We start from the raw sequence: 17,240 nt of genomic DNA, 5'->3' as shown, positions 1-17,240 counted from the left end.
GGGCTCTTCGCCGTATACCACCGGACAGACTCCCCCAATACTTATTTACTCTTTGGCAGATTCACTGACCGCGGATCATTCCGTGACGTAAAATTGACGCATAACGCACGATTTGTACATACCTAACTGAAACGTTTTGCATAAAACGAAACACACAAAGCGTTGTTTTGTTTACATGTCAATGTCAGCTGTCTGTCATTTTTCAAATGTGTTTGGTTATGTTGTGATAAATACGCAATTTTTACTAGCATTTTGATAAAATGTTTAATTATATTAAAGTTTCTAGAAACAGAATTATAAAATCCTTTATAAATGGACACAGTTGTGAATGTATAAGTAGGAATATACATAATGTAGGCCTAAATGATATACCGAAGATTACAACAACAGATATTCGTAAATTATTACGACAGAAAGGTTTAGCTGTGCAGGATGGATTTACAGCACTCACTACCAAATGTTCTATATGCTCTGGAGACCAGAAATGTGGAGATAGCAAAGTATATGTCAACAAAACTACTGGTAAGATTGTAAACATAACCTAAAAAAACATGAAGATTTCAATCAAAGTGTTAACAGCTGCCCATGATGTTCATAGTAAGCTATTCTAGAAGCAAAAAAGAATGACTTGAATTATCCTTCCCAGTAAATAATGTCAAATTTTCTCTAAACTAATCTTTCAATTCCCACATAACTATCAGAGAAATCTCTTTGTTTTTAATAATAGCAAAATATGTCATATATATAAAACTATTTTTCAGGCTACTTTGTGTGTCCTAAATGTAATGTACACGGAGATTGGAATATCCTGGAGAGATTAATCAAAAAGGCAAAAATTGAAGCAACTGTTAAAGATTTCATTGAAAAATGTCAAAAACAATCTGAAGAATTTAAAAATGATTGGCAAAACGTTATCAAAGACACAGTATCTTTATCACAGTTGAATGAAACAGAATTACTTGATCTATTTAGATTATTTGAATTCCCAGTAAGTATTATTTATCTTGATGATCATGATCCAAATGCTTAGATTACAATTTATTACACAATACATCACCTGCTTACCTACTTTTGATCCTATCTAATCTCTTCAAATATTTAAAACCAAAGATGTGTTCAGTAGATAATACAATTTGACTACACTTCGACAAACTTTACTACTTAGCATCTTTAACTTCCTTGTACTTGTAAGATTAACTGATTAATTAATTTAAAAAGTATGTTGATGTCCTAAACATGTTTTGCAAATATTTCCTATTTTCAAATTGTATAACAAGAATTTTAATGTTTAAGAAAGATGGCACAACTATGAAATGCGGTATGAAAAATCATAAAAAATTTCTTTATTCCAGTTCCATCCTGAAGCCAATAAAGTATTATCAGAAGTGAGAGTATCGTCTGACCACACAGTATTGTATTTCCCTTTAAAAAACTCACTGGACCATGTGGTAGGGTATCGGAAAGTCCAAGCTGGGAGAGAGGATGAGACTGAGACCCATGGACTACATACCGCAGGATTGTTCTCATGTAGAGTGCCGAAAGTTAGCCGTAGCGACCAAGCAATACTCGTACCTACCATACAAGATGTGTTACATTTAGCTGCTCAAAAAATTCCTGGTAAATATAGTTTTAATTAATTTCTTATGAAACTGATTTTTTTATGAGATAGGGCAGTAAAGGAGCCGACAAATCACCCAATGGTAAGCAATTGACCAATATACACCAGCACCACCAAAAAAGTTACAAATAAGGCCAGCTATTTGGGATTGGAGATGGGACGAGGGGAAGAAAGATTAGGCCTTCGGTATTCATAGCTCGAAACTCGAGATTTTATTTAATTTACTATTTTAGGAACTCTAGTCTGGCTGAGTAACTGCAGTCTACCGCCCATCGTGCTGCCCACTCTAGAAGCATACCAAAAGCTCTGTCTATGGGGAGACTGGGACAACATGCGCGCCGTCGCAGAGAAACTAGGCGAAGAAAGATGTCGATTTGTCAGGTATTATATTAATTTTCATTAACAGATAAAATTGTGTCTATGTCAGACACAATTTTAAACCACTTGGACTACTCTAATGTCCTATCTAAGAAAAAAAAAGCTTCTGAGTTTAATTTAGTTTGCTGAGAAGGGCGGGCACTTTGGTGAGGTGTGTCCAATGGACGCACAAAATTAAAAGTTCTGTTTAACATTGACAGACCTACGGATGGTCTAGTGACGGCATCAGAGGCGGCTGCAGCGGACCTCCCGCTCAAGTCGCTAGTAGCGGAAGCAAAACCCGCAGCACATCGGTCCATCACGACATTTGCTGCCCTTCGAGACGATGTCTACTTCGAAGTCACCAATGTCGACCGGGTAACTTTATAAATAAATATTTTTTATATACATTAAAATTGTTCTGTGTGGTAATAAGTGCAAAGCACACCGCCTCCTAGAAATAAAATTAGTCCGCCTACTAGTCCTTCAAGAAATAAGAGGCGTATTACGTACCTATTCTGTGTACTACTACATGATGTTTTCTTACGTTAAAACTACAGTACATACAGCTGGGCGAGGATACCTATTTTTGTTCTATAACGGCAACTGACAGTCAGTTGCAGAAAACTGTCTTTAAAATCGACATTAGTTAATCCGTCATTATCGCTAATATTCCATTAAATTTAAAGACGTTGCACAAAACTGTTGCGGGTCCCTTTAATGGGACTTTAACTAAAGACGACATTAAAAAGTGTTGCAAGTTAAAACACATATTTTGAATGAACTGATTACGTAGTATTTGTATACTCTGTGGAACTGATTGAATGTAAATTGTCATTAAGGATGGAAGGATGCGAATCCCGCTTCGAAAGAAACCGATTTTTTAAAATGACGATTTATCGATCGTGACTCGATTTATTTCATGTAGTTAAAGGACACTATAAAAATCAATACAATACCATTTGTTACTACTTAGTTACTTGTAAACTAAGACTTAGTTATGAGTTTTTCCAGAGCTAATCACATTTTTTACGTAATACCTATATCTATATTTTGTATTTGATTAAATATCTCTATATTTAATAGATTAGGCATATGTGTTATTTTAATTAGCTACTATTAAATGTATTTTGTAGTGTCTTAATAGTGGAATACATATAAATATCTAATTTTCTTCTAATTCCCTGAACCGATTCAATTATGTGTTCCGATTTAAAATAGGTATCAACCTTTTTGGTTCGCGGGAATAAAATCCTAGATGACCAGCCCTAGTTGTCAATAATGTCATCATGAGCGTTTCTGTCATCTCTGTATTTAGGAAAAATCCTAATTTTTTACGATAAAAATATTATTAATTGCTTTAATGTGGTGTTGAATTATCTTTCATTGGTATCGTAACAGCGTTTGTAAGAGAGAAGATTTAACGTGGCTTCCAGGTGTTTGTTATTGTTGTGATTAATTGAGAATTGGACTCGTCTCGAGTTTTCCTTTTGTAGAAAGAATTTTCAGCATTATTCAACAACCATGGTATCTGGTGCAACACAGGCTAGTTCAGGCAGTATGCATCGCCCTTTTACTAACTTTTTAAGCAAAGAATGGTATAATATTGCACCCACAGTGGAAGTACGAATTACCCCCATGTGACGGTGGCTTGGTATTTTAGTAAAATAAATATATAATAAAATAAATTAATTTAAAGCAAGATAAGTCGTTTTTTTTTATTCTTAAAAATAACTACTTAATAGTTAACACTTCTTTAGCATTTATCCAGTCTCTATAAAAACATCGTATATACATCTATTAATACACCTATTCCCCGAGCATGATATGGAAATACCTAAGAAAGGCCTATGTTTGGCAGGAAGCTGATCTTCGGCAGATCCAGTAGCGAAGAATCACAAACATCTATATGACGAAAATTGCGCGGACGTAGGAGCATAAAATTTGGTACACTTATAGTTTATGTGTAGGAGAAGTGCAGAACGCTAATATTTTTCATAAATAATGCTTATAAAGTACATTAATAATCAATAAATAAATAAATCAATAAATAAAACATTACACACACTACCATGCATAGTAGGGGAAGGTAGGGTAATTGAGAACGGCGGGTAATTGGGAACACGTTGATAAGTCCCACTTCCCCTCCCCGTATCCCGTCTCGCGGCTATTCGAGGTATGCTTCCCCCGCCCCTAAGTGCGCAAGCGACAGTGGGAGCTGGAGGATGCACGCATCTTGACACGGTGAGTCAAAATGTTTTTATTGCATTTTTGTTATAAATTTTGTGTTTTCATACATTAGATGCAAATGTCATATTTTTGAGTACAATGACACCATATTTTGTAAGTTTATTTCATGGATAATCCGTTTTAAAATTTTACGTGTTATAGGATTCACTTATAATGCTATCGAAGGTCGCGACCATTTTTATTCAAATTGTCGACTGCGGGTAATTAGGAACGGTGGGTGGCGGGTAATTGGGAACGTTCATATTTACAATTTGTTTTTATATTTTTATTACAATACAATTTTTTTTAGATGAGGCGAGACGTTGATGCAGCCAGACTGAACCAGACACCACCAGTTCAAATATCAGATTCACATGACCACGATAAAGCTTTGGGCACATGTGCAATGCACTTCCAGAGAGACCAGCAAAAGTTACGTGTGTGATATGTGTCATGAAATGAAAAAATATTTTTTCCGTTATAAGCAGACAGATAAATAATGTTTTTAAGTTTTAATAAAAGTTGATTCCTTTTTTAAGAGAAAATACTGTTTTTTGCCTTTTAAGTTAAGTGTTCCCAATTCCCCCACCTTCCCCTATCGTATTTGACAAAACGTCAAATTGACAGACATTGCGATGATATTCTCATGTCTCATATGAAAAGAGGTTTCTCATTGAAGGAGGTTAATATAATGAAGAGGTTTGGTTATTCATGATGCGCCGGAATATATTAATTTGAATTTTACAAAACGAATAGCAATTCGTTAAATAAAAATTATCCTTGAACGTATGTTAAGTGGTATTGTAAATTAAATCGTATATGGTCGAATTTCGACCACTAGGCGGCCACTAGTATCAATAACTATGTGAGGCCATCAATAGCTTTATTTCTTCGAGTTTCAGTTTTTAAATTGAGTATCTCGCAAATGCGTAAAGCTTTAGAAATCCTGTATCTCACACGAAACTCTTCTCCGTCATGTTTTTCAAATAAATTTATCCTATCTGGTACACGACGTCGTCGTGGAAGGAGCGAATAAAGATGATAGGCTTGAAAGGGACATTATAAATAATACTGTAATAAAGTAAAAAAATATTACTAGCACTATTTACAAAAGAATTGAGAGTTTAATAACAAGTTTAATGGATGTTTGACTAGGCATTAAAAATTATAGCCCCAAACTGTCAATTTAATGCTCCTTTAGCGCTAATGACGTTTTGTGCAACGTAAAAAATAGGCTAAAGTCCCGATTTGACGTTTCTTTAATTAAAGTTAATCCGGCATTAAAATGAGATAGAAATACTTCTTTGTGCAACACTTTAAAGCTTCATTAATATTTAAAGTCACTTTAAAAATTTAATGGTCGTTCCTGCAACTGACTGTGAGTCCTTAATAATAATGCTACATATAAACATATTTGTGCTCACATCACATTTTTGTTTGATCAGGTGCGCGGCATAAAATGGCGTCGGTTTCCCGCGCTAACTAGGCTACTAGGCGGTCACCGACGCGGAGAGCTTACCGTGCTCACAGGACCCACCGGCTGCGGTAAAACTACGCTGTGTGCTGAAATATCGTTGGATTTAGCACAACAAGGGGTAAGATTTTTTTTATGGGACAGACAGATCACCTGATGGTAAGTGATCAGTGTCGCCTGTGGGTCTGATCTGTACGACTTCAGAAAGTCACAAGTGCATTGTTGACTCTTTGGGGAAAGCGGGGTTGGGCTCACGTTGGGCACACGGCAAAACGCAAGCGTTATTTCACTCCACTTTGATATATTGGATTAAATCAAGGCTCACACAGAAATAATGTTTAAAATAAATTTAATTCATATAGGTACTTAGAAATATTTTTTTTTACAATCTTAAACTTTATTCTTAATATCTTACTTTAACAGGTAAATACTCTATGGGGTAGTTTCGAGATCCGCAACTCTCGGTTGGCTCGCACGATGCTGCAGCAGTTCGCCGGAGTGCCTCTAGAGCAGAACCTACAGGACTTCAACAAGTTTGCCGACGACTTCCAGAAACTTCCCATCTATTACTTAGCCTTTCATGGTCAGCAACCCATCAAAGTAGTTATGGAGGTATGGTAACGAGACCTCATATTCTGTATAGACTGATTGTAGTTAAAAAATATCCTAGATCGTACTTTACTTTTGAGCAAAAATTAAATTCCATTACTTTATAATCGGTACTTTTAATTTTAAACCGCATAATAGTTTGAACTTTATCTGGCATTAGGACCTCATCCATAAGCCAAGCCTATAAATAAAAATTTTAAAGCTCAATCCCAATAATACTTAGTTCGATCCTGGAGTCAAATTTGAGACCCCTCGCTTAGCAGTCCTATTTTGCTACCAACGATGTAGCTGCGAATAAATAAGGTTCCTAAAACTCCTCTACTTATTCCCAGGCAGTAGAACACGCGCGCTACATGCACGATATCTCCCACGTGGTGGTGGACAACGTGCAGTTCATGCTGGGGCTGGGCGAGGAGCGGGACGGAGACAGGTACCACCGGCAGGACGCCGTCATCGCAGCATTCCGCACCTTCGCCACCGCCAGGCACTGCCATGTTACACTCGTCATGCATCCCAGAAAGGTAATCTAGTTTATTTAGCACCCACAGCATATTCTCTTGACTATGTAACATGTTGAGAATTGGTTCTAGTAAGATTTTATATATTCATATTTATTTGCAGGAACGTGAATCGGAAGACCTGTCAACAAGTTCTATATTCGGCAGCGCGAAAGCATCACAGGAAGCTGATAATGTCCTCATAATTCAGGTAAATAGACATCACATCATGTCTCTCATTGCAGATATTTACTTAAAATCCTTATATTGAAAAGTATCACCCCCTATTGGCCGCTAGTAGTTATGTTAATAATGTAACTTTTCTTTGCAGGATAAACGCCTAACAGCAGTTCGCGGCAAGAAGTACCTCCAAGTAGCCAAGAATCGTTACAGTGGAGAGCTTGGTATTGTTCCTCTTGACTTCGACAAGGATGCGCTCAGTTATCAAGCCAAGAAGAAAAGCAAAAACAAACAGGACGAACCCGACAAACTATTGAACCAATGCTTCAAAGAATACACGGTGGAAGATCCTAACTACATCGAAGATTTCGAGGACAGGAGACCACGCGTCGATTACTCAAGGAAATCACAAAATACCCGTCACAAAGACCAAACTAGTAGTTATTTAAGTGATATTTTGTATACAAAAAGATAGTCTGTAAGAACAATACTGTTTCCTTATACAAATGTAAATAAAAACATTTAAGTTAATTATCTAAATGTTTGTTTAATTGACTTTATACAACCCTACCTAGTTGAAAACAAAACAAAAGATCAAATATTCATCAATTAGTCCGTGTACCAGTAAGTTTGGCGTAAGACTTGCTCTCTCCAGTGGTAATTAGAAGGGTGAGAAAAGTTTTAACAGAAAGCCGATCGTACGTAGTGATGAGCAGCGGTAGGTAGACTCAGACTCACTCTCCGTCAGGTCATAGGCTAAAATCCTACATGTTATTGCCAGTTGACTCATAAGTAGGTAAGTAGTAGAAGTATTAATGCATATCTGATAGCATTATTTACACGATAAAGGATTTATCAGATCTGCATTTGGTGTCACCATCATACCTATATGATACTTGCGATCCCGTGAACGATTAAACCTATCTAGATACATGCGCAGATTGCAAAAGTAGGTTGTATAATAATTGCTATTTTATTTCTTTATGACCTTATTGTAATTATTATCTACAGATATGCGTTGGTCGTCGCTTGTGTACCTAGGTGCATCTACATAGTGCGCACACGCTCCGCTCGCTATCGCCCATTCGCTCCTATCACCAATATTGCAAACAATGGGTCCTCTCTTTGTTTAGGTTAATATATGGAACAATACAAATGTTGAAATAATATAGAAACATGTTTTCGTATTAATTTTATTGACATCAGCTGTGCGCTACAGTCTATCGTATCACCAGTAATGATATGACAATATTTGCTATGAAAAATATATTACAAAGAAAATGATGGTTTTAGGACGGCAGCAAATATAATCAGCCAATTTAACCATCTCCGAATATTTCAAACACATTAATAAATAAATGTTGATAAATGAATGTACATTTGACCAATGAATCTAGATCACATTGGCTTGGCATATCAAATTACAATATTTTGAACCCACTCAATTACTATAATGATTTAGATTAAACTGCCAACATTAATATCTTATTTTATTATAATAATATCATCACTTAAATACATAAACATTCATAAGAAAATATTCCAGAGCTACCAAAGTAAAATTTTTATTTCATACTTACAGCAAACAATATTCTATAAAATAATTATACTCAAAATCAAAATAATTGTTTGTTATATTATAATTAATATATTATAATAACTGTTTTACTACAGCAACATCTTTCTTTTACAGATAATATTAATATACACTTTGTTTAAATAACAATATAATTAGCCCAAACAAACTAGATTAATTCAAGTCCACTTTTATCAGTTAGGTCAATATTGATATCAAATCAAAACATCTATGTATGTAGGTCAAAAGTATTCTTACTACAACATATTGTATTACTATTTCAGATTCTTCTACCATTTATAAAAATATAATCTACAATGATGCAACTTATAGTATAAAATAGATTCATCTAGTTATTCATATCATATCACATTTTATTAACATCTGTTAATGACAAGCCAAATTGTTTAGTCATTTCAACATTAGCTACATTAGAGGAGCTATTACTGCATAAATATATTGTTTGTTGTTTCTTAATGTGTATATTTTACTAGGAAACATTTAAAATACAATGTATTCTTTTATGACCTTAAACCTATTTATTATATTATATTTGGTTATGATATAGGCATGTACTCAAATATATTATTTGAGTTTCTTTTCAGTTATTGTTTGTACATCTGTTGTAATTGAATCCTGTCCTGTATTAAGACTCAGAAAATGGTATAAGTTTTATGTATATCAGTTAATAAATATACAATAATCCAACTGTAAATCAAGTAAAATGCAAATTTTGTACAGAACACAATGTATAGAATATAGTGGGAGGATGTTATTTAATGAATTGAGATTGTACAGCTTGTATCAATGATGCCTCATTTGTACGATTCTGCCTTCTTTTACATTTAGGACAAGGTATACTGGCATTCAGACATTTAGCATGAAATACACTTGAGCACTCATCACAGCGATATGTTGTGCTTGTTTCAAAAGGATAAAGTATTTTAGGGTCGCGACATACTTCGCAAATAAAGCCTTTTTGGCTACATAACCAACACTCTAACACATGGGTTCTAGCAAAACTTACCACCTTCTCCAACTGCAATGCTAAAGAACCATTAGGTATGAGAGCCAAGTCTGATATAGTGTACAAGTGTAGGTGCTCATACAAATACTCTCTAGGCCACACACGTTTTTGTAACTCTTCAATGACAGGCTCTCTACAGTTAAATATGTATGCTCTCAAGAAGTTCAGTTGAATCCTCAGTTCTTGCAAGTGAGCCATATCTGATACACCATTGTAAATTTTTGGATTTAGTTTCTTCATATCTATCCAAGGGTGATGTTGAAATTCTAACAAAAAGAGAGCAGACTTCCTTGAGACTGGGTATCTTTTGAAATCCCAGTTGTGTATGACCCTTGCTGGGATAATAAACACATTGGGGTCCATGCAGTTACAACAGTAGTACTCTCCAGTATAAGCACATACTTTGGCTTTAGAAATGGTGCTGCCCAGTAAATCCTGGCACCCCTTGCACTGATAGTTTTGATGATCAAGTCCTTGTTCCCTTGACAAAGTTCCTATTTGAGATATCATCTTCTGTAACTCTTGGACCGTAAATGATGAGGACATAGTATTGGGAACTACTTCAAAGTCCAGGCCTTGTAACATTGGATCTTCAGGACTGACTGTTTCCGCATTCAAATCACAAATATCTGTATCTTCTGAACTTAACTTCAACTCTTTGTGAATATCTTTCATAATGTCCCTTAAGTTGGGAGTAGTTGTACAAGTTTCTCCAAAAGGATTTGAATTATCTACTAAAGACGATAAACTCTTTAATTCTGGTGTTTTTATCATACTGCTGCCATGTGATGAATTGGAATTTATTGAGGCATTCATGTCATCATTATTATCAGTAGACCAACCCTTACCACACAGTGAATTTCCAGTTACAACAATATCTGTGGGAGCCACAAAGTCCTCAGAGTTAACAGATGAAGGTGACACACAAGTACCATCTACTGGGTCCTGGCTGGTGGAAGGCTGTTCTATTTCAACTGGTGTTACTTTATTTTTGGAGCTATCAGATTCATTTTTAACTTCTTCTTTAGCTTTTGATATTGGTAAATCTTCTTCTTCAGGTTCATAGCTTCGACTAGTGATATCCTTAATATCTTTAGACAGAATGAAATCCAAAGCTTCATCTTCATTCAAAGCTAGCATGCGGCCCAGTCCTGTGATGTTGGAAGTGTGTGTGGGTGTTGATACTATCTTGGGCTTGACTTCCTCATCTGTTATGGTGCTGGCCACATCTAAAGCTGCACTTATAGGAGCTTGTCTTATCTTAGGCACCCATATGCCAGCCAACATCAAGACTTGTTCAGGCCAGTAGTTTAGCAGACTTGAATTTATGGGCATGTTAAATTGGACACATGTTTCCAAGCCTTCAACAAGCTTTTGAGCCACCTCTAGTATTTCAGAATCACATACAAATGCTGATCTATTGTAGAAAGGCTTCACAGCAGATATATTCTTGAGCAGAGTTGACATGTATGAGGACAGTAGGCACTCGTTTAAAGCAATTCGCAGCCATGCACGACATTGACCTATTTCTGTATTGATTTGAGGCAATGAAGATATTTGGTCTATATTTTGACGGTGAGACAAAACAAGGATGAGAGGCCAAAAATTTGGCTGCGGCTGCTGGTCCGACTCACCCTTTAAAGCATTCTTAGCTTTTCTCAGAAAAGTATCCTTCAAGCCGTGTAGAAAAACTGCCTCTAGCGCCATACATAATGTATTCGTAGAGTCCGTCGAACCCAGAACGCTGTGGAAATTCTCCTCGAATTGATTACTGTATTGAATATCTTTCACACTTTCCGACAAATTGTTTATAAGCGCTTCTTTAAGCATTGAATCGCGACTTCGGACTGTGAATCCAGATGCAACATTTTTGAAGAAAGACATTATTGCGATGTATCAATTTGAAACACTGTTGATAAACAAACAAAATTACATTTCTTTCTTGTCTACTAACAAAAATTTGTAAGATTCATGGGAACCACTATTTTAATCGTCAAAAGTTTATCGTAAATAGATGAACTACGTCTGAAATGTCATATTTTGTTGTCACTTCAACTAGCTAGTACTAAAATATAAACGTTTATTTATCGTTTGTAGCTGATATTATGTTTATTTATTATTCCAAATATGTTTTATCACACAATAACATCACAAATCACAATCAACTTGCAACTTGTCCTTGTTATGCTACTATTTTTTTTTCTGTTTATTATTGACTTACAATTCGGATTCATTACCCGAAAATGTTAGTCGATTAATTACAATTTCATTGAAATAGTATTATTATATACTAATTAAAAAGTAAAATAATTTGCTGCAATTTCTGCTCATTGATTTATAAATTGAATTCCAATAAAGGTATAACTATATTAAAATCGAATATAATCATGGCACCAAGTTGAGTGGCATTTACAAAAAAATCTGATGTCAATGTGACAAGGGAAACGTTTCTTTCTTTTCTCTGTTTGTCATTGTCACTGTCACTATTGCTATAGTAGTCTATAAACACTATATAATAAGATTTTATTGTTTGTTTTATTTCTTATCAATTACAATTAATTTAGTGCTTAAAGATAGAATTGCCTTTGATTTCTGTAATTTGTTTTCTTTTGTATTTATCGCCATAATAACCTAACTTCCTAGTAGTTATCTGAAACTGATTTTCTTAAGTATTTATATCTCAGCAGCTAAAAGGCATGTTTTATATTTTACATTTTCTTGTATTACTTTCATATTTTTCGCGTAATATTTGTATATTCGCTGAGCAATTCCCACGGTCTGAAAAAAATGGGCAAGGTAAAAATATATCACATTTTGTAATTACTTTTCTTATCTCTTGTTTACATAACAATGTTGTGTTTGTTATAAATAATTGTTAATTTTTAGAATTACTTCTCTGTCGTAAATGCGGCGCTGACGTGGCCGACTCCTATTACTTGTTCAGCAAACCAAGTCCAGGGGCTAGGAAAACTGAAAAACAACATTTATTTGGACAGCAAAATGTAACTGTACAAACTTTAATCAATCCATTCGGCATCAAGTTTGAAGTTGTTACTGCAGAAAAAGCGAGATGTGATAATATTGGACCTGTACGTAAATTAACTATTAATACTAATATTGAATTCAGAGTTATTTTAGTTGTTTACTAGAACATTTTTTTGTATTTAGAATCAGGGAGCAGATTCTTGGTTTCCTGGGTACAGCTGGAGGATATGTGCATGCCCACATTGTGGTCAGCATCTTGGTTGGACATTTGAAAAGACAGACAGTATTATAGAAAAGCCTTCTAGTGAGAATATAAAAACTTTTCATGGACTGATCTTGAGGAACATTCTCGGTGAAAACTGTAAGTACAGACCAATTCAAAGGAAAATGCAATTCGAATTTATTTGAATAATTTCAATATGCATTTTTGTTTCAGTTACTGACTCTCTTATAATGATGCCGAAAACATATAAAATGTAATATTAAGGTCACAACTTGTTGAAGAGTGTGTTATCCTGTAAGTATTGTAAATGACTGCTATCTTTATACATTAATGGTTTTTCAATGTATTTGAAATTGTAAAACATTCTAAGGTTAAATATAAAACAAATATTTATGAATCAAATATTTTATTTTCTTACTTCTCTGTATAACAAAAATACCGCAGTATACGTAGAATCAGCTTTAGCAACCACAAAAATAAAAAAAAATTAGTCAAACAAAATTGGAAACTAAAACTAACTTTGACATGTCATAAAATAATCTGAAAATGTACTTAAATGACATAAACATTCTTACAACTAGTAAATTAGAAAATAGACAAAGATCTTATAATACTTGCAACCTGTCATATTCAATAAACTTTATTTCTACTTATTTTATAGGCAGCTGTTTATTGCATTTAGTTGACAATAATATTAAATTTTAAAAGCTACAATAAAACAAGAACTGCACAAATACCTACTGCTACATAGGTAAAGTTCCCAGGTGACAAACCAAGAAGGTAGTGTGAATGAGAAGGCAATGTCAATTGCTATAAAATGCTCTCACTAACTGCAATTATATGCACATTATATACTACAATGTATTATCCCTGAATGCCCAGTCTTAGTTATCATATTCAATATTTTTTGGTAAAACTGGAATTTTGATAAATATATGAGAGAGATAAAAGGTATATTGCAAATAAAATCACCTTGGACACAATTTATGTGAGATCTTTATGTAAGATCTTTTAACATTATGACTATCTCTTAGATAATAATTTACTTTCAATGACTCAGGTTCTAGGAAACATTTTGATAAAAATAGAAATGGAATTTGGCATGGAAATTCTCATTTTTATATTACACCTAATTTTATCGAGAGGTAGACATACTTGCAATCTGAATAACACAAATATTTTCTTAGCTGTGCTCATTCTCCTTTGTTATTTCTTAAAATATAAACATACAATGAAAAACACCTTTTTTTTTCAGTATATCCATAATTATGGCAATGTAGCAAAATAAGCCTGCTGACATTTCAGCTATACTCAATGCAGTAAATGAAAGTATTTTTAAGATAAACTGTTTACCCAGGACTTTTTAACAAAACCATTTTCTAGAGGTATCGAGTTTCTTGTCAGCTTAAGTTAGAAAGTATTTAGTTTTTTTAATTCAACTTAGCTTAATGATAAAAATCACAATTTATATTAACTATTTTATGAACTAGCAAATCTCTGATGTAGTGACTGTCCTGTGGCAGCTGGTGTTGGAGAGAAATTGATACCAGTTGGAGCCTCACTATTTGCAGCGCTACCATATGTTTTACCTTGGATAACAGCTATCTCTTTTTGTAGTTTAGCATTTAGGACTTGTTTATTCACAAACTTTCTTCCAACACCACGGTTCCCACCACGGCCTCTGCCTCGTGAGCGGTTAGAACCTCTACTAGTGTTTGATCTGTTAGAACGATTGGACCTGTTAGACCTGTTTGATCTATTGGAACCCATAGATTTAACACTGCCAGGACCTCTCCTTGTGTTGTAGCCACCGAACTGATTATTTAACTGTGCTAAACTCTGTTTATTTAAATAGCCTGCATTGCCAACACTGTTACGACGCTTTTTGGCAAAATCATTAGCAACACTTACAGTCAGTTGGGAAGGTGAACTGAATGAATTATTCCGGGAACGTGTGAAAGTTTGAGATTTTATAATATTGTTTCGAAGTAGCATATTTTGTCTCTCTTTTAAAATTTGATCTGATCTCAAGCCCACTGCACTATATCTGTTAGCAGTACTCAAACCTCTTCCACGTTTTGATATTCCCCTCTTGGCTACAGCAAGGGGTCGCCGAATATTATTCATTCCTCGCCGTGTTGTAACACCAAGTCTGCTATGAACATTGCTTTGAAGATTGGGGTTCGAATTTGCACGTGATAGTCTTCCTCGTATGCCTCCTACAAAGAAAATAGGTTTGAATAAATAAAAAACAATTTTCAACAATCTTTTTGTAAGTACTTCAATATTGGTGAAGATAAACACTGATTACAGAACATTGTATCTGTTAATTTTTGTAGGAGTAAGCAGGTCATAAATATTTCCTGTAACACTTCAGTTATGTTTAGAGTTTTACATAATAGAGGGTGAGCCTTACACCATGCACTGATCACAATTTATAAGAAAAACCGAAAAAAATATTTTACCAATATTATAATCAACAATAATAACATACCTCTGTTCATGCGATTGCCCCTTACAAGTTGAGGCATGACTGACTGTTCTTCTAATCCCGCTCGACCCTTAGGAGTCAGACCTCTCAGTTGAGAGCGAGATCTTGATGCAGACCTGGCGCGGGAGTTTGAACGACGCTGTCGGGAGCGAGAGCGGTTGCGTGATTGAGAACGGGATCGTGATTGCGACCTAACGCCACCGGGACCGCGAGAACGGGAACGTCCACGTCTAGCTCCGGCTGGCGTATTCGATCTAGTTTGTGACCTAGCTCGCGCAACCGCTCCTCGCCCACGACCTCTGCCGCCTCTGCCTCTACCACCGCCACGACCACGAACATTCCCGCCGCCACCGCCACCTCTTCCTCGTGATCTACTTGTTCTATTCTGTTTTATAATTTCATCTGAAATGTAAAATGTATTTACAAAATACGTATACGTGTTGACAAATTTTGCCACAGTTGGCGGGTTAACGTTTCCGTTTTTAACGTTTTACATTGATATACAGATAGGTAATTACTGAATTGTAAATAAACAACACGACCACGTAGTAATTTTTTCCTTGTAGATTATACTGATATACAAATATTACCATGAAATCGAAGCTATGAAAATCTTACTAATATCCAAAAATAGACAAGAGGATAAATAGACGCATTTCAAAAAGCAAGCATATATTTACCTAAAGACATATTCACTGTGTCCGCCATTGCTTACACCTTTATTAGAAAAACGTATTCTCAGGTTGCAAAAAATATTTATTTCAATGAATTCTATACAAAACACGAATAGGTTAGCATTTAGACATGAAAGAAAAATGAATGATGAGAACATAAGAACGAATGAACTGAAGTCTGAACTAAGAGAATGAATGAATGATTATAGATTATACACACCTAATGACACAGATAAATTATATTTGATGTACTAAAGTTTACCCTACTTGTTGTTGTCTAGCGGAAGTCCAAATAATTATGATATTTTACTACTTTATTCAGAATTTCAATATAGAAATTAGACTATTTATCGGGGTGAATAGTAATCGAAAGGTAATAGGTGTCGGAAAATTCTTCTATTTACCCGTAGACAGAGTGGGAATTCTCTGACTGCGTATTTACTCCCTTTTCTGTTTCTAGAAGAGACAGGGAACCATTGGCACTATCAAAAATAAAACTTAAAAAATGGGACGTTTTTACGTAAAGGTCCGCCATTTGTGCCGTCTAGTAATAAGGAAGGTATCGCGTCTCCTCCACAGAAGATAATTCTGGAGTCAAACGTTTTTGTTAATGAATCTATACTTCTATACTAATACTAATATTATATACTAATATTAATAATATTAATAGGTCCGCAAGGCAGCTTGTGGCGAGCTGTTGGGCAGTGGCGACCCCACGGACCTGACTCCCGGGAGAGGCCCTACTTCTTAACTCCGGTTAGTACTCGTGACTACCCGGAGTGGCCTCTCCTACCTCACTCTTGCCTTAATCGGCTGGTTTGAGTGGAGATTCGCAAGAGTGGAGTTGCCTTCAGCTCCACTTGGGGGAAGGACGTATCCCAGTAAGATGCTGGTAGGGGTCTTGACCGTACTTCCGGGATTGCTCTGATAGCCGTGGGATGCCCCCCCTTCCTCAAGCAGCTCAACGGATGTTGCTTCCCTTGTCGCTACATGCTAGCGGCCGTTTCCGGGGGCCCACTATTGAGTTTGCGAGTCACCCCCTGCCTGTTTATCCGTATTTTTCAATATTGGTCAGGGGCAGGGGCCATAGTCCCCATAGTTAACCGGTTAACTATTCCACAGCCACCCACACCCATATCCCTATCATTTCCTTTTACCATATCTCGCAATAGTCCTGCATCAACCGGGGATTGTCCTTTGGTGTACTTCCATAGTGCATACAGGGATATTCGCCGGCTGATGTCCCCTTACATTTAGATTAAAATTGTTCAACGGGCCTCTGCGAGTTGGCTTCGGCCCC

The 17,240-nt window shown here is 35.5% G+C and overlaps 4 protein-coding genes and 1 long non-coding RNA gene across 6 annotated transcripts; 3 read left to right on the top strand and 2 right to left on the bottom strand.

The window, feature by feature from the left end:
* Positions 1–184: 184 nt before the first annotated feature.
* LOC118262501 (mitochondrial DNA helicase) lies at positions 185–7,504 on the top strand. The gene is made up of 10 exons (XM_050697274.1): positions 185–522; positions 762–988; positions 1,353–1,617; positions 1,852–1,999; positions 2,197–2,353; positions 5,650–5,799; positions 6,102–6,290; positions 6,620–6,808; positions 6,909–6,995; positions 7,116–7,504. The coding sequence occupies exons 1-10, from the start codon at positions 261–263 to the stop codon at positions 7,437–7,439; spliced, it is 1,998 nt and encodes a 665-aa protein (XP_050553231.1). The 5' UTR covers positions 185–260; the 3' UTR covers positions 7,440–7,504.
* On the top strand, positions 3,793–4,847 carry LOC118264097 (uncharacterized). Its single transcript, XR_007705773.1, has 2 exons — positions 3,793–4,219; positions 4,515–4,847. It is a non-coding gene; the product is annotated as an uncharacterized LOC118264097 (long non-coding RNA).
* Positions 7,505–8,141: 637 nt separating the features above from the next.
* Positions 8,142–11,771, bottom strand: LOC118262618 (uncharacterized). Its single transcript, XM_035574136.2, has one exon. It carries the CDS (start codon positions 11,449–11,451, stop codon positions 9,313–9,315), a length of 2,139 nt encoding a protein of 712 aa, XP_035430029.2. The 5' UTR covers positions 11,452–11,771; the 3' UTR covers positions 8,142–9,312.
* Positions 11,772–12,025: 254 nt separating this feature from the next.
* On the top strand, positions 12,026–13,177 carry LOC118262612 (protein cereblon). Its single transcript, XM_035574124.2, has 4 exons — positions 12,026–12,363; positions 12,454–12,656; positions 12,736–12,913; positions 12,989–13,177. Exons 1-4 carry the CDS (start codon positions 12,264–12,266, stop codon positions 13,030–13,032), a joined length of 525 nt encoding a protein of 174 aa, XP_035430017.1. The 5' UTR covers positions 12,026–12,263; the 3' UTR covers positions 13,033–13,177.
* On the bottom strand, positions 13,165–16,115 carry LOC118262611 (uncharacterized). Of its 2 annotated transcripts, XM_050697202.1 has the most exons (4): positions 15,947–16,115; positions 15,487–15,668; positions 15,270–15,444; positions 13,165–14,994 (listed from the first exon to the last, which is right to left on the bottom strand). In XM_050697202.1, the coding sequence occupies exons 1-4, from the start codon at positions 15,972–15,974 to the stop codon at positions 14,255–14,257; spliced, it is 1,125 nt and encodes a 374-aa protein (XP_050553159.1). In that variant the 5' UTR covers positions 15,975–16,115; the 3' UTR covers positions 13,165–14,254. The 2 variants fall into 2 exon arrangements, with proteins under 2 accessions (XP_050553159.1, XP_035430016.1); XM_035574123.2 differs by having other exon boundaries at positions 15,270–15,668.
* Between the last annotated feature and the right edge of the window lie 1,125 nt (positions 16,116–17,240).

This window comes from Spodoptera frugiperda, chromosome 12 (assembly GCF_023101765.2).
Source record: "Spodoptera frugiperda isolate SF20-4 chromosome 12, AGI-APGP_CSIRO_Sfru_2.0, whole genome shotgun sequence".
Taxonomy (NCBI): domain Eukaryota; kingdom Metazoa; phylum Arthropoda; class Insecta; order Lepidoptera; family Noctuidae; genus Spodoptera; species Spodoptera frugiperda.
Note: the sequence above shows the minus strand (reverse complement) of the source record. Positions and strands in the feature narration are given on the sequence as shown.